Raw genomic sequence first — 20,863 nt, 5'->3', positions numbered from 1 at the left:
GAAGGAAGGAAGGACAGACAGACTAGCAATAGCACTTAGACTTATCTACCGCTTCACAGTGCTTTTACAGCCCTCTCTAAGTGGTTTACAGAGTTAGCTCATTGCCCTCAACAATCTGGGTCCTCATTTTACCCAGATGGAAGGATGGAAGGCTAAGTCAACCTTGAGCTTTGCAGGTAGCCGGCAGTCAGCAGAAGCAGCCTGCAGTACTGCACTCTAACCACTGCGCCAGTGCAGCTCTTAAATGTTGGATGCCCAGCAAGTTGGTCTTGTGACCGTGATTCATCTGTTAATCTGAAAATAAAATGTACCTTAGGTACTCTTGCAAGCCACGGATGGTCTGTGGAATTACTCTTAGAAGGTATGATGGAATGGATCTCCTTGATTCTTATCCGGTGGGGCAAATAAACAAAAGAAACACGCCCTCCCCCCCTTTTCCAGAAACTATTACTATATTGTGAGGTCCTTAGTGCTCTCTGAGCTTGGCTGTTTTCTTGCAGATGTTTCATTACCAAACTAGATAACATCATCAATCGGATGATGTTACTCAGTTTGGTAATAAAACATCTTCAAGAAAACAACCAAGCTCAGGGAGCACTAAGGATCCCACACCTCAACCCCAAGCTACCAATATTCTCTTCTGTCGGTATTACTGTATTACTTTAGTCTCTCGACTACTTGATGGTTTATTTCATGTATTCTCAGTGATGCTAACCGCATTTGCCTCTGCCACGCCTTTTTGTATCACCGGTAATTGGAGATGTGCATAACACAGTTATGGCATGGCATGTACATTGTATTTTTGATTGCAGACATAATTACGGTTGTGCAGTTACATATTTTTTTTAAAAAAAGGTCCATTCCCTTTTTTAGTTTCCAGAAAGACTCCTGGCCATGCTTGCTAAAATTGAGGTCAAGGGTTTCTGTAATTTTGAAGTGGGAAGCGCATGAGGACTATAGAGGAAGTGCTAAAATAGGCATAACACCTCTGGATGTGTCAGCACACAAAGAACTTTCAACCCCCAGGAAAACATGGAAATCTTAAGTTGTCCTCATATGGACAATTGATTGATTCCTTCCACCTTGCAATATCGCCAAACCCATTCAAGCTTTGGACCATTAAATGTTACCCAATCCTGATGTAGCGTAACTTTTAATTGAATCAAGGACTCTGGAAAAGTATGGTTTGTATATAACGTTCATCATCACCCTTAGGAGTACAATATATAGAACAGAATAGAATAGAACAGAACAGTAGAGTAGAGTAGAGCAGAGTAGAGTAGAGTAGAACCATGAGAATAGAATAGAATAGAATAGAATAGAATAGAATAGAATAGAATAGAATAGAATAGAATAGAATTCTTTATTGGCCAAGTGTGATTGGACACACAAGGAATTTGTCTTTGGTGCATTGAACTGAATACGCTCTCACTACATAAAAAGACAAGATACCTTCGTCAAGAACTATAAGGTACAACACTTAATGATAGTCATAGGGTACAAATAAACAATCAAATCATACTAGGAAAAAATCAATTCAGTTCAATTCAACTGATTTATTGCTACGAAGCCTATTTGCAGAGGAACCTTCTCAACTAAAGCAGGGGTGAAATGCTCCCGGTTTGGGAGGAAATGGGGATTTTGCAGTAACCTTCCCCTGGAGTGGGGTGGGAATGGAGATTTTACAGTATCCTTCCCATGCCACGCCCACTAAGCCATGCCACGCCCACCAAGCCACACCCACAGAACCGGTAGTAAAAATTTTTGAAACCCATCACTGGTAGGGATACTAGGTTGATGCCTCTTTTAATTCCACCCCCAGTTTTTGCCACTCCTTCTCCTACCAATTACAACAGATGTACCATGTTGAGCAAGACTGAAGCAAATCCTAGTGGCCTTACATGAATGTTGAATCGGATGGCCTTTTTATGCTCTAAAAATTCAGCTTCCTGAATTTTCCCCATCACCAATGCTTTGTCGGTATTTGAGAAGAAAACCATTTTGGTTTTTTGCGCAAAGAATAATTTTTTTCACATTATTTTGTCATAAATGCTTTTGAGCAGCTAATGGGCTACCGCACTGTTCCCTTTGAGGGAAAAACCTTACAAAACCTGAAATTTGGCTTTCAATTAAGTTTCTGTTGACACAGGTGAAGGGGTAGCCATCCATTTCGGATGCTGGCAAGCAGACAGGGCGATACGCAACATCTGTGTTGTATAGTCTTGACAATTAGGAAGAAGAGGGAAGAAAAGGAAGCACTTGGGTGCCAGGAGGATTTCTAGCTCTTGAGTGAAATAAATAGATGTTTTTTTGTTTTGTTTTGAACATAAAGCAAGCCCTCCTGGGAAAAGTCAAATCCTGACAAGAGACTTACTTCTTGTTGTCTGTAAATCAACACATAATGATTCACACATATTTTCATTTCTTAGGTTAATATTAGCAGTGTCAGTTGAGTGCATTTGCAGGGGAACCAGCCCCAACACAGTTTCGACTGAAATTGTGGATGTTCCAACACTGGAAGTTTTGAAGAAGAGGTTGGGCAACCATTTGTCTGAAATACTATAGGGAAGCAGCGCGCAAAACCATCCTGCAAGGAATGCGCGGCCTCGCTGTCTCCTCTTCCACATTCCTGTGATCACACGCACACTGGTCAGCTGGCCGTCGCGCCTACAAGAGCGGCGAAACCCGGAAGAGCGGCATTCCATCGCGCACGCGCAGGCTGGCACCCAAACTTCCAGGTTGACATTGCGCGCGTGCGCGATGGCCGACTCTTCGGCGGGCACACATCCGTGCTAAAATCCAGACATTTGGGTGCCGGCTCGTGCATGCGTGATGGACCGCCGCTCTTCCAGGTATCGGTGCTTTCCCACGCACGAAGGCCACCGAGGCCGCGCATTCCTCACGGGATTGTTTTGCGTGCCATTTCCGGCCCGCAGGCTCGCACGCCTGTTGTTTTGTGATTTTATGAAAATATTAAAAGATTATGTGATAAAGTCAAGCATAGCAAGGTCACTGTCTTTATTGTACAGTACAAATCGTCCTTGACTGACCATGGAGATTGTGGTGGCTGTTAAGTGAATCACCACATGATTGCCTCAAAATCCCCTTGCCCTTCTTGATGAAGTTGTTAAGCAAAGAAGGGGCTGTTTGAGGGGTCCTGGGGGAAACCATGGGAGTCTCGGCATAGGCTCTGTCCCGAACATCCTGAAATTTCCTCTCTCCCCTCTCCCCTCTCCTGCCCGCACGTCAGAGGTTAGCCATCACTGGTATAGGGTTTTGTGCCCGAGCAGGGCGGTTGGACTAGAAGACCTTCAAGGTCCCTTCCAACTGTTTTTGTTTGTTTCTTATTACAGCATTTCCTAAGGAACAGCACATAAAACATTTGGTTCACTGGAACACGGAACGCGCACATCCTTTGTGAGTTTTGACTGGGACCGTTTTGTTCTGTGTTTAAAACAAAACTTATTTTTCATTTCCTGCACGCCCTTCGAAGAATGCCTGAGCATGTCAACATTGACTTCAGGCACAGCAATCCACCACCAGACAATCTCGCAAGCGATTCGCTTTTCTGTTTTTATTTTCCGCACAGAAGAGTATTTTTGATGTATAAAAAATGCACACAGAGAGACAAAGACTGTAAAAAAAAAAAAAAGTGAGGCGAGCAGATTTTAAAAAATGTTTAAATGCAAAACCCTGGTTATTTGAAAGTATTTTTTTTATTTGGACCAGGCCGGTCTTTACCCCCATTAAACGCGCATTTTAAAATCTGCACCGTGCTTATTTTTGGTGGGGAATTAATTTCTGTTCCTGAAAGCTCTTGATCCGTTGAGATTTTGCAAGCATGGTGTATATCCAGGCGCATTGCAGGCGCATAAACACGTTATCAACCAACCGGTTGGTGAAACAGGCACTCTCTCCCCCAGACACCCCCCCTTTTTTTTTTCATTTTATTTCGGTGGAATCTGCAAGTGGCTTGATGTATTTGACACATGTGTGACAGCTCCCTGCGTATGAGAAGAGCTGTGTGTTAGACTACCCCAGCTGTGTGTGTGTTTGTCTGCACATCAAGCCCGAGAGCACCCGCTTAGTCAGATCTGACAATCATATGTGAGCTGGTATTACTTCCACTCCAGAGTGCACTTTAATGCCAAGAGCTTAACATTTGACAAAGAAATTGTCAGGATATAGTGCTACCCCGCACTTGTGAAATATCCTCACTCTACCAGCTCAATATTCTTTTATTGTACATATATAAACATTCTGAACTCCTTTCCTTTCCTTCCCTTCCCTTGATTCTTTTCCTTCCCTTCCCTTCCCTTCCCTTCCCTTCCCTTCCCTTCCTCCTTTCCCTTCCCTTCCCTTCCCTTCCCTTCCTCCTTTCCCTTCCCTTCCCTTCCCTTCCCTTCCCTTGATTCCTTTCCTTTCCTTTCCTTTCCTTCTTTCCTTTCCTCTCCTCTCCTCTCCCAACCCCACTCCATCCCTCCCACCCCTTTCCCTTCCCTTCCCCCATCTCTTTATTCCCTTTTCCCCCTTCCTTCCTTCCTTCCTTCCTTCCTTCCTTCCTTCCTTCCTTCCTTCCTTCCTTCCTTCCTTCCTTCCTTCCTTCCTTCCTTCCTGCCTTCTACCAAGAGTTCGATACTGATCAGCTCAAGGTTGACTCAGCATTCCATCCTTCCAAGGTCAGTAAAATGAGGACCCAGATTGTTGAGGGAAATATTGTAAAAACTTAGGGAGAGCTGTAAAACTACTTAGAGAGGGCTGTAAAGCACTATGGAATGGGTATATAAGTGCTCTTGCCCTTCCTTCCTTCCTTCCTTCCTTCCTTCCTTCCTTCCTTCCTTCCTTCCTTCCTTCCTTCCTTCCTTCTCTCTTTCTTCCTCTCCGTCTCTGGCCAATAAACTCATGCAAATAGTTGCTGCTTCTTCTTGACTTTTGGGAGGCTTTTATGCCTGACTCACGTTTTCACTGCTGGTTGGATCTTCTCTGATATCACTTTATCGGGTTGAAATCACACTATTTCTATTTATTCTCAAATTATTTGATATTGGGGAGGAGGAATCTTTTACTTGTATTGTACATTTGCTCTTTTCACTATTCACATTTTGAATGGTCTATAGGTTTGTTGTGTTTACATAATGTTTGTAAAAAAAATAAATAATAATCCGGAGAGCTTTTAACAGAGGTTTTGAATCTTACTCACCTTCATATAATTGTTCTTGTCTTTGTAGAAACGAAAACTTCTGAATGAACTTGGTGAGAGCTGCCTTCCGTATCTGACGCCAAAAGATGCTGGCTTCTATCAACTGGTAATGTTCAAAAGATCAACGTAACACATATTTTGAGAAACCTTAACAACGTATTTGTTTGTCTTTTCTTTCCTTTTACATCTTGTTCTTCAGCTTGCTACTTAGCAGGAGAACAAGAGAAACCTCCCAACTCAAAACTGGTTAAACAAATATCTCCCAAGAGGATTAAAGGAGTACAATGGAGGGTGATTTGGTTTTAATGCATGGTTTCATATAAGGCCAAATTGGAGCCTTTGTGGTTCTGACCTAGGCTTTCTTAGAAATTAAACAGCACAAACTTAGTCCCTGCAACCCTTTTTAATTCATACGGCTATAAATTACTTTCATTTACAGTCCCCAAAGCTTGATAAACAGTCTTTTGGAGGAAGGTTATCAACATCCACCTGTCTCACGTGGAATGCTGCCAAAGATCTAATTTCCAGACACAGGGCAAGGCCAAACTTGGCACAGAGTCACAAACAGAATTTTCAACTCTTGAATGGCCTGATGAATTAATTGCTTCCTGGAAAAGCTCATGTCCCACTCACTTCTCTTTTATGTCTTATGGGAGGAGCCAATCATCTCCAAGCCTTACTCCCAAGTCGACCCTGTTTCCTTAATTGTTCCTGTCTCCTGGCGCACACTAGGAACAGGCTCACACTGTTCTTCTGCCTCGCTGATGTCAGACTCTGGAGGCAGCAAAGAACTTCCAGATGGCCTTGGCCCCAGTGGTGAACTCTGAACCGGTTTACTACCAGTTCGCTGGCTGTGCATGCGTCCTATGTGCCAAACGCACCCTGTGCACGCACATGCACAGTGCGCACCACATACCAAATGCGAGGTCTGTGCTTGTGCACGCAGTGCATGCCAAAAGGAGGCATGGGGTAAGCAGAACAGTGCGCAGAGGTGTGTGTGTGATCAGCTGTGGCGCACAATCTTTTTTTTTACCTTTAAAAGCATTATTTTTACAACCTATTCGGCCAAATAAGTTGTAAAAAAATGCTTTTAAAGGCTTTGACGATCGCGTGGCTCAGCTGTGATCATCAGAGCCTTTTTTTCACCTTTTAAAAGCATTTTTTAACAACCTATTCCTACCATTCAGGCAGGAAAAGTGAGCGAGCCGGAGAGAAGTGGCAAGCGGGCAATGGGGGGATTGGGTGAGCATGGGCGGGGAGTGGGGGGGCAGGGATTTTTGCTACCGGTTCTCTGAACCACCCGCCGCCACTGCTACCGGATTGGTCGATCGGGTTCGAACTGGGAGCATTTCACCCCTGCTCAGCTCCCTATCTGCCTCCGACTCAGAGCCCTCGTCCGAGCCTTCCCCAGACTCCAGGACTGGCCCATGTTCCTCCTTAACCTCCTCACTGTCCAAATCTGCTGCCAGCTCTGCTGGCAGGTCACAACACTTTGTTTCATTTTCCCTTCATTTGCAAAGTAAATAAACTAAGGTGGTTGCCCACACCTGAAGCTTGTGGTCTTCACCTTTCTTGGTGCCTCTTCCGCAAATGCAGTAGCAGGCATATGGGTATGTCTCAATAACGAAGGTGAGTTTGAAGAGAAAGGGATGTGATTCAGAAGAGTTTGACTTGATCTCGATAAACGTCTCCGTCCTGGTAAGATAAGAAACTTGGGCCAGAGAAGAATATGAACAGACATGAATCCATACCGGTAGAAAAAAAAGGAGGGTTTATTGAAGAAATGGAAAAAGTCTACAAACTTTTTCTTCAACCGTTTGGACAAATAGGAAACACATGGGAAAACGTGGGTAAGTTTCTATCCAATTAAGTAGGAACATACTGAATGAAAGACATAAAAATGAACCTTTTTCTCAGTTTGAACAGCTATGGCAGGAGTTCCTACATTATAGCCGTGTCAACTTTTCTTATGTTGACATGTGGTCGAAAGATGCCTTTTTAATGGCCCCCACCTTCCCCCCCCCCCACTGTTACAAGAAGAAAAGGGCAGGGTTTTGGGGTTTTTTTGCATTTTTCTTTCTAAAGATTGATGGAAGAGGGTTATTCTTTTTTACAGCAGTTGAAAATTGATCGCTTAACATATGTTGAGAAAAGTTATGTAATTCAAATTTAAACATTATGTTTTACCTTAAAAAAAACATCTCAGGTCTATTGAAATAGGGTTAAAAAGACCCCAGTCTCAAATTATGGAGAAGTTCCACCCATTTGGCATTCTTAAAAATGTTGAGTTTGTTGAGTATTTGGGGTTACTCTCTTAAGTTATCTAGAACAGGGGCCTCCAACCTTGGCAATTTTAAGACTTGTGGACTTCAACTCTGGGAGTTGAAGTCCACAAGTCTTAAAGTTGCTAAGGTTGGAGACCCGTTATCTAGAAGGTATCAAGTTAGGTGTCTGCTGTCCGCTGGGCAGTTCAAATGCAGGCAAATGGCAAGTAGATAAATAGGTACCATTTTGGTGGGAAGCATTCTGTACACCTTGATGTATAGTCATGCTGGCCACATGACCATGGAAAATGTCTTCGGACAATGCTGGCTCCCTTGCTAAGAAATGGCGCCAGAAGAAATGGAAATGAGCACTACCCTCTTAGAGTCAGGCACACTGCACAACGAAACCTTTACTTTTTACAGGAATGGCTAAAAGTGCTTAGTATAACATCCAAGCGAGACATTAAAAATTTAAAAATATAATATCAATAAAGGTTTTTCTTCCTTGTAATCCCTTGATTTGGGTTGGAGTCGGGGCGACTGAATGGAGCTGAGCATTTACTAGCCGGATGCCCTTCCTGATGCCTACATGGAGTTCAGAGTAAATATTTTCTCTTTGCGCCCTGAAAGAGAAACATGTCGCTGCACTCTCAACCTTCCAAGTGGAGGCGAGTGTCTTCACCTCTAGGTCACCACGCTGCTCAATACCAATGAAACATTATTTTTGCCATTTTAATGACCCCGTAATCCCTTGCGGGGTAAAGTCTGGGCAACTGAACGGAGCTGAATATTTACTGGCCGGATGCCCTTCCTATTGCCAATGCGGAGTTATATTCAGCAGATATATTCTCATTGTGCCCAGAGAGAGAAATATCTGCCTCTACCTAGGATCGAACACACAGCCTCCCGATTGTGAGGCGAGAGCTCCACCTCTAGGCCACTGTACCACTCCTTACCAATAAAACAAATAACACGTATAACACCATAATGTTATGGGATGGTATTTTCCATCCCATAATGGCCGCCCGTCCATTTATGTTAAGTTGGAAGATGCCAAACGAAAGACTTTAAAAAAGAGTTTGAAGAGATATAGCAGCAGTTCTTACTTAAAGATCTTTTTAGAACTTGGTCTTCATGTAATAATATTAATAGTAATAATAATAATAATAATTATTATTATTATTATTATTATTATTATTATTATTATTATTATTATTATTATTATTATTATTATTATTATTATTATTATTATTATTATTTAATTTCTATACCGCCCTTCTCCCGAAGGACTCAGGGCAGTTTACAGCCAAGTAAAACAGTAAAAAATACAATATACAATTAAAACCAATTTTAAAAAACCTATTCAGTTTGGCCCAATTAATTAAAATACACAATAAAATCATTAAAAAATCCATTAAAATTAATAGTGGATTTCCATTTTATGCCAGTCCTGCATGGAGGAATAAGTACGTCTTCAGCTCGCGGCGGAAGGTCCGGAGGTCAGGAAGTTGTCGAAGTCCTGGGGGAAGCTCATTCCAGAGGGTAGGTGCCCCCACAGAGAAGGCTCTCCCCCTGGGGGTCGCCAGCCGACATTGTTTGGCTGACGGCACCTGAGAAGGCCCTCCCTATGGGAGCACACAGGTCGATGGGAGGCAAACAGTGGCAGCAGGCGGTCCCGTAAATACCCCGGTCCTATGCGATAGAGGTCATCAGGTTGGACCTCCAAATCGGGGAAGTCTGCCATTTAGAAATGTCTTCAATTTCTCGATCCAAATGTCGTTATCTCCCCATAGGGAACTGGGGCGTCAGCCTTGTTTGGCCAAAGACGGCTTGGCAGAGTTTGTGGCTGCTGTTGAGACTTGAGTGACGAGGTCATCTTGACTTAAAGAAAACAAAAAAGAGAGAAGGTGGCGAGAGATGCTAAAAATATATCGTCTGACCTCGGGTTGCTCTGGGTGTGTTAGATTTTGTTCTGGTATAATGTTAAAAAAAATTAAGACTGAAAACTTTTGTATTTTTTTTTTTTGGGGGGTGGGTGGCTGGAGATCCATTTAGGGCTGCTTTGATCTGTGCAAAAAAAAGGGGGATGACCTTTAATATTAGCTGTCACAGATAACAACAGAAGTGTCGTGATTTTTGTTCCTTCAATCAATAAAAATGTCCAGTACATGCTTGATCTTTGTTTGTTTCCTTCCTTCCTTCCTTCCTTTCTTCCTTTCTTTCTCTTTCTTTCTTTCCTTCCTTCCTTCCCTCCTTTCCTCTTTATTTATTTCTTCTTTTCCTCCCTCCCTTCCTCCCTCCTTCTTTCTTTCTTTCTTCTTTCTTTCTTTCTTTCTCTCTCTTTCTCTCTTTCTTTCTTTCTCTCCCTCCCTCCCTCCCTCCCTTTCTTTCTTTCTCTCCCTCCTTCTCTCTCTCTCTCCATCCCTCCTTCCCTCTTTCTTTCTTTCTCTTCCTCCTTCTCTCTCCCTCCCTCTTTCTTTCTTTCTTTCTTTCTTTCCTTCCTTCCTTCCTTCCTTCCTTCCTTCCTTTTCTTCCTCTCTTTTTTCCTCTCAACCTTTCTTTGTCGTCTGATCTCTTAACGTTTTCCTTATGTAGGACAAAGTAGGATGCCCGGCTAGAGAATGAAAGAAGCCTGATTGGTATTTTCAGATGATGTGTTAGAAATGTGTTTCCATTTCCTCTTTTCTTTTCTTTTCTTTTTAAAACAAATTCTTTTAAAGCATGGAAACGAGGCAGGCAGTGTTTAAGATGTATTAATAGGATGCGTAACTTCACAAGTCCAAAAGTAGTATATTGTTATCTCTTATTATAAAGTAATGTTTCTTTCAGTGACGATATAAGCAGTTTTTAACATGACCACAATTGAGCCAGTATTTGTTGCAGTTAAGTGTTTCTCTCCTCCAGGGAAGGTGGGTGTTAAGGGTAATCTGGGTTCACAACCAAGGTTGTGGACTGTTGAGCAGAGAACCCTACATGTGAAAATGACTGAGACTGGTTGTATTCAATAACAGTCACTTGCAGACAAACTGGGGTGTGATATTCCTTTACTTTTAGGGAAAAGGCAAAGTCATAGTCCAAAAACAATCCAGGTCATACACATATAAAGTCAGTCTTCTTACCAAACATAGACTTGCACAACACAAGGTCTTCTTTCAGTTTGGCAAAAGTTCAATTCACAACAGTCGGTATCTTGAGGAATCAGTAACTAGCCATGATCAAGCAATGATCATAAAGCTCAAATATACAGTTGCAGCATGTCATTAGGTTACAATGCTGTAGCGTCCCTGTAGATTCCCCACAAGCCATAATTTAGTAGTCCTTTTATACATTGGCTACAGAACTCAACCAATCAGGATGCTTGCATGATGCAGCACAGCCTTAAAGCAATATCATGCCTTTATACAAACATACATAGTTAGTTTATATATTGCCTGGCCAACTAGTTAGGCAAATAAAAATTTCCTGACAGTGGGTTGATATCCTCCCCATATCACCATTTGGGGAGCTAATAGTGGTGAAATGTAAAATTTGTTACTACCGGTTCTGTGGGCATGGCTTGGTGTGTGTGGGTAATGTGACTGGGTGGGCGTGGCCAACTTTTTTTTTTTTACTTTTAAAAGCATTTTTTTCTACAATATCCTTTCCCTAGAGTGGGGAGGGGATGGGGATGTTGCAGTATCCTTCCCTTGCCATGGTTACCAAGCCATGCCCACAGAACCGGTAGTAAACAAATTTGAATTCCACCACTCTTAGCTCCCCAAAATGGTGATATGAGGAGGATATCAACCCACCTTCCCTGGAGGAGAGAAATCTGTTGTGTCCACTGCAACCCCTAGACTGGGGTCAATCTGTCGAAGGCCCAACGCACATAAAATTTCATACTTTGAATCTGCTTTCCATCTTGGAACAAAAGCAGTGTGGTCCGTGTCAGAGTTTGTTGGCGCACACACAGGCAGACTGTTAAGCAGGATTCAAAAATGTCTTTATATGCATAACAGAACGTAAGGCGTACAATAACCCTTGTAGGCTTTTCCACGTTGTACAGAAGAGAAATAGCAAGTACAAACACAGCACAAAATGGAGGAGGCAAAATGGAGGAGAGAGAAGCTACTGCCCTCAAGCCTATATACAGAACAGTTAAGCCACGCCCAGGCTCCAGACTGTCTCTTATGGCCCCGTACAACAAATACTATGTTTCAGTTACCAAACAGCCATCATTGGCTGACCTGTTGCTATGCCCTATTCCAGTTCATGAATATACTCTGACAGGTCTGAACATTTTGGGGAAGGGACCTCCAAGTTTAGCACCTTGTCATGGACAGATCCCTCTCCGATTGCTATGGACTTTCACACTACGATCCTTCTCTGCCCCAAGGAAACCCTAGCAGATCAGTTTGTCCAAGGTCTCTAATGGATCCATGGGTTTTCAGAGGGCACTTGAGCAGTTTCCAAATGATCAGATGTCCCAGAGGTACTTTATCAAAAGGGAACTGGACTTTTTTTCCCCTAAAAATGTTTCGCTTCTCATCCAAGAAGCTTCTTCAGTTCTGAAGAAGTTGAACTGAAGAAGCTTCTTGGATGAGAAGCGAAACGTCTTCAAGGGAAAAAATAAAGGAAGTCCAGTTGTCTCTTGACAAAAAAACCCCCCATTTTTGGGACAATCATGACCTGGATGACTGAGAATCTCCATAGACAAAGGATCAGATAGGTAATTCAGCTGAAATATTTATAACATCCCCTCCATCATAAGCATCAAATACGCATCAGAATGATTTATTTTTTTCCCCTTTTCTTTTTAGTGGAAGACTAAATATTCCAAACTTATCCTCAAGAACTCGGAGACGATCCCTCAAGACCTTCACGAAGAAGTCCAAAATGCCTTTTTCGCTTTGCGAAAGCACGCTTGCTTCTTCCAAGACCTCGTGAGGATCAAAGGGAGGGATTTTGTTACCCCTGTATCTCGCATATTAATTGGGAACCCAGGGTGTACTTACAAATACTTGAACACAAGGTTGTTTACCGTCCCTTGGCCCACGGAAGGCTACAACATCAACTATTCAAATCCTGAAATATCCCTGGCTTGTAATGCCTTAAGCAGGCTTAATGACTACTTGCAGAGAGAAACTTTGCTGGCTTTGCAAGAGCAGGATTTGGCCGAGACAACTGGAATGCAGGATTTACCCCTTGGGGACGGGAATCAAGATGACGCTACTAACGTTACCGAGATGGAAGCTGTTTTGCAAGATCAAAACCCTTCCCCTGTCCCGAAGACTGACTCCACCGTCCTGAAAGAGAGAACATCTTACAACCTGACGTTATTAAATTATATGGATCCCCAGAAAATGCCGTCCTTGAAACCGGAGCCCTATTTTGGCATGGGGAGCATGGCCGTGAGTTGGCACCACGATGAAAATCTAATGGAAAGGTCAACAGTGGCGGTCTACAGTTACAGCGGGGAAGGTGGGTCGAGCCGTTGAGTGGCAAGCAAGTTAACAAAGTCAATCTTGTTTGAAGGTGGAAGGGAGGCGGGGGGGGGGAGGGGGCGACTTTCTGTAAGCAAAAGCTATTTTTGCTTTCAAGGTTCGGGTGCCCCAGGAAAACCCCTAGAAAAGCTAAAAAAAAAACCTGGTGGGACCATGAGAAGAAAAATGGGCAGAGCCAGGGCAAAAAACGTAACTTGGTCTCATTAGGGTTTTTTCCCCCCCTAGGAACATCAACTTAAGTACAGTTAATATGTACTAATGCAGTGCTTCTCAATCTATGTCTATGGAGGTTCTCCATGATCAAGGTCATGGTTGTCCCAAAGGTGCTTTCTCAAGAGGCAACTGGACTTTCTTGTTTTTTCTTTGAAGATGTTTCGCTTCTCATCCAAGAAACTTCTTCAGTGAGTGAGTGTGTGTGTGTGTGTGTGTGTGTGTGTGTGTGTGCGCACGCGCGTATGTGCGTGTGTAATAAATATTATTATGGTATCTACGAGTCTGTGGAGGTTCTCCATCATCCAGGTCACGGTTGTCGCAAAGGTACTTTTTCAAGAGCAACTGGACTTTCTTGGTTTTCCTTTGAAGACGTTTCGCTTCTCATCCAAGAAGTTTCTTCGGTTCTTCTTCAGAACTGAAGAAGCTACTTGGATGAGAAGCAAAACATTTTCAAAGGAATGTCTATGGAGATTCTCAGTTCATCCAGGTCACGGTTTCAAGAGCAACTGGACTTTCTTGGTTTTCCTTTGAAGATGTTTCGCTTCTCATCCAAGAAGCTTCTTCAGTGCGTTTGTGTGTGTGTGCATGTGTAATACATATTATTATGGTATCTACGAGTCTGTGGAGGTTCTCCATCATCCAGGTCACGGTTGTCCCAAAGGTGCTTTTTCAAGAGGCAACTGGGCTTTTTTGGTTTTTCTTTGAAGACATTCTGCTTCTTCAGTGGTTGTGAGTGAGTGTGTGTCTTCGTGTGTGTAACACATATTATTATGGTATCTACCGATAAAAGTCTATGGAGATTCTCAGTCATCCTGTTCATGGTTGTCCCAAAGGTGCTTTTTTTCAAGAGGCAACTGGGCTTTCTTGGTTTTTCTTTGAAACGTTTTGCTTATATTTATGAGGAGGGGAGGGGAGATGGAATAATAAAAGAGAAAAAAAGACGGCAGTCAAACCGAGAGAGCAGGGCAATTTTGCTACCGCCGGGCTTATCTTAAGCACTTTTAAGTGGACTAAAAAGTTACTATAATTAAACTGCTGATCAGGAGCCAAAGAAACCAAACCCCTACAATCTCTGTGCCACATTTTCTCACAGATCCGTATTTCCAAGCCGTCTACTCTGTATTTGTGTGTGTGTGTGCATGTTTGTGTGTGCGTTTTTGTGTGTGTGTGTGGGTGGGTGTGTTTGAGCCAACATGACACCTTCTTCTGTTGGACTTGATTTTTTGAGTGACGGGCTTGTTTCAATCTTCTTTCTTTGCACAGAGAATGCGAGCCATAGTATGCTGTGGCGCGGGAAGAAATCCACCTTTGTTTCGTGCAAAACGTGTGGATTCTTGTCCCAACGTGTGAAACTGTTATGGTCCTGTGAGATGCCATAGCTTGGAAAATGGGGGTCTTCTCCGTGGAGGAATAACGGTGCAGGAGTTTCAGTACGAGACGGTGTATTTGTGGGTAGTTGCGCTGAGTCACTTTTACCTCTTTTGTATATCTGAACAGAAGATGAAAATGTGTTAGCAACATGATGGGCTAAGGCGGGGGTCTGCAAACTTGGCTCTTTTAAGACTTGTGGACTTCAACTCCCAGAGTTCCTCAGCCAGCGTAGCTCTGGGAGTTGAAGTCCACAAGTCTTAAAAGAGCCAAGTTTGCAGACCCCTGGGCTAAGGAAGACACGATGGGACATATATCATGATAGAAGGTACTATGAACATCTTTAGATTAGATCAAGGATATTGAAGCCCTGTTGTAGGTCTATGGAGATTCTCAGCCATCCAGGTCTTGGTTGTCCCAAAGGTGCTTTTTTCAAGAGGCAACTGAACTTTCTTGTTTTTCTTTGAAGACATTTTGCTTCTCATCCAAGAAGCTTCTTCAGCTCTGACTGGATGGTGGGGCATGGAAGGATGTATACTCCTTGCAGACAGCTGGTCATTTGCATCCTTTTAGAGAGTCGTCGAGGCCTCTTGGAGGTTGTATCATGAAACAAACCCATCAGGACATGATTCAACCTCCCAAGTGGCCTCGATGACTCTCTATGCAAATGACCAGCTGTTTGCAAGGAGTATACTGCTTCGATGAGAAGCAAAACGTCTTCAAAGAAAAACAAGAAAGTCTAGTTGCCTCTTGAAAAAAAGCACCTTTGGGAGAAGTTCTGCTGTAGCAGATGCTGAAGAACTACAGGTCCCAGAATCTCTAAAGCTTTTGGGAGTTGTAGACTTGGGCAAAACCATGCCAACATCTCATTGTTCCTTAGCTCCTTTGTAGGGCATGATTGATATTGAGTTGCGCAGTCCTATCCTCGGGTCTCAAGCCCAGGCTGTTGACTTTCCAGCTGACAAGCCCAGCGTCTTAACCGCTGAGCCATCGTGCCACCCTTACGTTCTCTGGTCTCCACCATAAATGGGGAAAGCTCTCCCCTTTGGGGTGTAGCTGTGGTCCCCCAAAACTTGACAGTATTGCGAAGTATTGTGGAACGGTTCCCTCTGAGCTCATGTCAGGGAACAACCCCCAGATATCTTCTCTACGCAACTCCATCCTGAATTGAGTCTACCTCTGAATTTGCAAATAGTGTACATAATTTCATGTTTGCTCACTGGGAACACAGCTCTGATGCACTTTTTAACATTTTTGCCATACAATCAATCAATCAATTAACAAACAAACAAATTATGGAAGAAGCTTAAACTTCAGTGCAGATGTAAACCTTATACCAGCGATGGCGAAACTTTTCGGCACTGAGTGCCAAAAAGAGAGGGCGCACGCTCGTGCACTTGCCCCATAACCCAGAAGAGGAGCTGCCCAGGGGGCATGCGCGTGCTGGAAAATGAACTCCTGGTTTACTGTTTAGTCTTCTGGTTACTGGCGCACATGTGCGCGTGACAATCAGCTGGCTAGCGAGCATGCTCATGTCTCAAAACGGAAGACCAGTACTTCCAGTTTCCAGCACTGGCGCACGCACGATGGCCAATTGATCATTGCGCGCACATGCATGCCTGAAACCCGGAAAAGGAGCGGGCGACGCTATGCTACAGGTTCGCCATCACAGCTCTATACCGTTTATGACAGCGGTCGCCAACTGGTGGTCCGTAGACCACTGGTGGTCCGTGAGAAAATTTTGGTGGTCCCCAGAAAAATTATTTGCATTTTTTTATATTGCACTAAATCAGGGGTCCTCAAACTACGGCCCCTGGGACAGATACGTGCAGTGAACATTTGTGTTGCTGCAGAGAGTCTCCCCCTTCGGGATCTTTTTGTGTGGGTCAGAGGGGGGCAGAAATTCTGACTCGGGGCTGCTTCAGCCTCCTGGTGTGGGGCTTTGGGCAAAGGCTGGAGGGAAGGCCTTATTAGGGGGGCCAATAAGGCCCCCCTAATACATGACCTGATTCAGGGGGGTGCCACGGATATTATAGGCGTTACGGAGACCTGGTTGGGCACTGAAGGGGGTGTCCCCCTGGTTGAGATGTGCCCACCGGGTTTCCGTGCATTCCATCAGCCGAGGGCCCAGGGTAGGGGTGGGGGGGTGGCGGTTGTTATTAAAGAGAGTCTAGAGCCGAAGGAGGCCACTGTACCTCAGATTGCCGGGTGTGAATCCCTCTTTGTGAGGTGGGGTCATAGATGTCAGATGGGCTTGCTGGTCGCGTACCTGGCTCCTTGCTGCGTGACAGCCGCCCTGCCCGAGCTTCTGGAGGTGCTTGCCGGGGTGGCAGTGGAGACCCCCAGACTTTTAGTCATGGGGGACTTTAACTTGCCATCTGCTGGCTCGTCATCGACAGTAGCTCGGGAGTTCATGGCCTCCATGACAGCCCTGGACCTGACTCAAGTAGTTGATGGCCCTACTCACATCGGGGGAGGCACACTGGACCTGATTTTCATCTCTGGTCAGTGGTTGAAGGATCTGGACTTGAGAGATATAGTCACAGAACCTTTGTCATGGTCAGATCACTCCCTCCTTCGCCTGGACTTTCTGACCGCTACCCAACACCGCAGGGAGACGGAACCACTACGTTGGTACCGTCCCAGGCGCCTGATGGACCCAGAGAGGTTTCGGACGGAGCTTGGGCCATTTCCTGAGGATCTGGCTCACGGCACGGCAGAGGAACTAGCCGCAGCCTGGGAACGGGCTGCGGCTGGGGCTTTAGACCGTGTCAGGCCTCTGCGGCCTCTGACCCGCGCAGATCCCAACCGCCCTTGGTTCTCCGAGGAGCTGAGGGGATGAAACGCCGGAGAAGACGCCTAGAGAGTTCTTGGAGGTCCAGCCGTTCAGAGGCTGATCGGACACTAGTTAGATCCTATACTAGACCTACCTAGTGGCATTGAGGGAAGCGAGGCGTTGCTACGCCTCCTCATTGCGCCGGCAGATAACCGCCCAGCTGCCCTGTTTGGTGACCCGCTCCCTCCTTCACCAGGGGAGCGGGATGACCCGCTGCAGGGACGTGCTGAGGAGTTTAACGGTTATCTATACGATAAAATCGCTCAGCTTCGAGACGGTCTGGACCAGAATTGTGGCGATTCGGACGGGACGGCTGAGGGCGGCCTTGGTGATATTGTCTGGGATGAATTTGACCCTGTGGCTCCGAGGACATGGACAGGTTGCTGGGTAGATTGAATGCCACCACGTGTTTATTGGACCTGCCCCTCCTGGCTGGTGCTGGCCACTCAGGAGGTGACACGAGGCTGGCTCCAGGCTATTACGAGCGCTTCCTTGTTGGAGGAGTCTTTCCGGCCGCCTTGAAAGAGGCGGTGGTGAGGCCCTCCTCAAGAAGCCTTCCTGACCCGCTGTTTTAGGTAATTATCGTCCGGTCTCCAACCCGCTCATGCGAAGGTTGTAGAGAGTATGGTGGCATATCAGTTTCCCCTGCACCTGGAGGAAACTGTCTATCTAGACCTGCTCCAGTCCGCTTCCGCCCGGTTACAGCACTGAGACGGCTTTGGTCGCGTTGGTGGATGATCTCTGGAGGGCCAGGGATAGGGGTTGTTCCTCTGCCCTGGTCCTATTAGACCTCTCAGCGGCTTTCGATACCATCGACCATGGTATCCTGCTGCGCCGGTTGGAGGGATTGGGAGTGGAGGCACCGTTTATCGGTGGTTCTCCTCCTATCTCTCCGACCGGTCGCAGACGGTGTTGGCGGGGGCAGAGGTCACCCGCGCGCCTCACTTGTGGGGTGCCGCAGGGCCGATTCTCTCGCCTTCTGTTCAACATCTATATGAAGCCGCTGGGTGAGATCATCAGTGGCTTCGTGTGAGGTACCAGCTGTACGCTGATGACACCCAGCTGTACTTTTCCACACCGGCCACCCCAATGAAGCTATCAAGTGCTGTCCCGGTGCTTGGAAGCCGACGGGTCTGGATGGGGAGAAACAGGCTCAAGCTCAATCCTCCAAGACGGAGTGGCTGTGGATGCCGGCATCCCGCACAGTCAGCTGAGTCCACGGCTGACTGTTGGGAGCGAGTCATTGGCCCCGATGGAGAGGGTGCGCAACTTGGGCGTTCTCCTGGATGTACGGCTGTCTTTGAGGACCACCTGACGGCCGCCTCCAGGAGAGCTTTCCACCAGGTTCGCCTGGTGCGCCAGTTGCGCCTTTCTAGACCGGGATGCTTTGTGCACAGTCACCACGCCTTGTGACGCCTCGCCTGGATTACTGCAATGCTCTACATGGGGCTCCCTTGAGGGGCATCCGGAGGCTTCAGTTAGTCCAGAATGCAGCTGCGCTGGTGATAGAGGGAGCCCTCGTGGCTCCCGTGTGACACCTATCCTGCGCAGGCTGCACTGGCTACCTGTGGCCTTCCGGTGCGCTTCAAGGTGTTGGTGAACGCCTTCAAAGCGCCCATGGCATAGGGCCGGGCTATTTACGGGACCGCCTGCTGCTACCGGATACCTCTCACCGACCCGCGCCTCACTTGTGGGGTGCCGCAGGGTCGATTCTCTCGCCTTCTGTTCAACATCTATATGAAGCCGCTGGGTGAGATCATCAGTGGCTTCGTGTGAGGTACCAGCTGTACGCTGATGACACCCAGCTGTACTTTTCCACACCGGCCACCCCAATGAAGCTATCAAGTGCTGTCCCGGTGTTTGGAAGCCGACGGGTCTGGATGGGGAGAAACAGGCTCAAGCTCAATCCTCCAAGACGGAGTGGCTGTGGATGCCGGCATCCCGCACAGTCAGCTGAGTCCACGGCTGACTGTTGGGAGCGAGTCATTGGCCCCGATGGAGAGGGTGCGCAACTTGGGCGTTCTCCTGGATGTACGGCTGTCTTTGAGGACCACCTGACGGCCGCCTCCAGGAGAGCTTTCCACCAGGTTCGCCTGGTGCGCCAGTTGCGCCTTTCTAGACCGGGATGCTTTGTGCACAGTCACCACGCCTTGTGACGCCTCGCCTGGATTACTGCAATGCTCTACATGGGGCTCCCTTGAGGGGCATCCGAGGCTTCAGTTAGTCCAGAATGCAGCTGCGCTGGTGATAGAGGGAGCCCTCGTGGCTCCCGTGTGACACCTATCCTGCGAGGCTGCACTGGCTACCTGTGGCCTTCCGGTGCGCTTCAAGGTGTTGGTGAACGCCTTCAAAGCGCCCATGGCATAGGGCCGGGCTATTTACGGGACCGCCTGCTGCTACCGGATACCTCTCACCGACCCGTGCGCTCTCACAGAGAGGGACTCTCAGGGTGCCATCGGCGCGACAGTGTCGCCTGGCGACGCCCAGGGGAAGGGCCTTCTCTGTGGGGGCTCCCGCCCTCTGGAACGAACTCCCCCCAGGACTCCGTCAACTTCCGGACCTCCGAACCTTTCGTCGCGAGCTTAAAACTCACTTATTCATCTGCGCTGGACTGGGTTAGTTTTAAATTTATGGGTTTTTTAATGGGTTTCTATTCTAAATTTTAATCTTGGCCAATTCAATAAGTTTTTTAACTGTATTTTAATTGTATTTATTGTATCATTGTGTATTTTAATTGGCTGTGAACCGCCCTGAGTCCTTCGGGAGAAGGGCGGTATAAAAATTTAAATAATAAATAAATAAATAAATAAAGGGCTGCTGGTGGCAAAGAGCCGGAGAGCCTTGTTCCAGTGGGACTGCATCATGGCTTGGAACTGGCTGACCATCTCAGCTCACTGAACCTCCAGCCGCTGGTATCTGGCCTTGCACTCCTGCAGGTCTTCCCTCTATTTGGAAAGCCTATGCTTGTAGTCCTCAGTGAATTGCTTCTGCTGAACCTCCTTCTCGCTCAATCCAATTTGAACTGAGCTGTTTTGCCAACTCTTTCTCGTCGTGGCTGCTTAGCTCCAACAACTGCTTCCCGTTGGGGCCCTAAAGAGCCCGGGTGGGCAGGCGAGTAGTAACGAGTAGAGGCTGGCAAGGTGCCCTTTGACATGAGTGACATTGAGTTGGCCACACCCACCCAGTCCCATGACCACCTTGCCACGCCCACCCAGACGGTCATTAGGCAGATCATATTAGTGGTCCACGGGATTTAAAATTATAAATTTAGTGGTCCCTGAGATCCGAAAGGTTGGTGATTCCTGGTTTATGAGATCTGTAACTGCTGATGCCGTTTGGCTGAAAGATTTTCTCCACCGATTCCCCTTGAAAAAAAGTAACTCTGGTTAAATTGGGTGGGCTTTATTAAGGTGCTGTCGTGCTTCCTGAGGTGCCCCCGTGAACCTTTCATTGTGCACAAACTTTCTGGGAATGCCAGAATCTCGGCCTCTCCTAGTAC

General features: G+C 46.2%; 1 protein-coding gene across 2 annotated transcripts in view; it reads left to right on the top strand.

Annotated features, from left to right (window-relative positions):
• FTO (FTO alpha-ketoglutarate dependent dioxygenase) overlaps positions 1-20,863 on the top strand; it is a 219,338-nt gene that overhangs the window by 31,762 nt on the left and 166,713 nt on the right. For both annotated transcript variants that reach the window (XM_058155191.1, XM_058155190.1), the window contains 2 exons: positions 5,229-5,306; positions 12,264-12,924. In XM_058155191.1, the coding sequence (XP_058011174.1) occupies positions 5,229-5,306; positions 12,264-12,924 (739 nt within the window). The remainder of the gene's footprint in view (positions 1-5,228; positions 5,307-12,263; positions 12,925-20,863) is intronic.

The sequence above is a fragment of the Ahaetulla prasina genome, chromosome 12 (genome assembly GCF_028640845.1).
Source record: "Ahaetulla prasina isolate Xishuangbanna chromosome 12, ASM2864084v1, whole genome shotgun sequence".
Lineage (NCBI taxonomy): Eukaryota > Metazoa > Chordata > Lepidosauria > Squamata > Colubridae > Ahaetulla > Ahaetulla prasina.
This window is presented reverse-complemented; position numbering and strand designations above follow the sequence as displayed.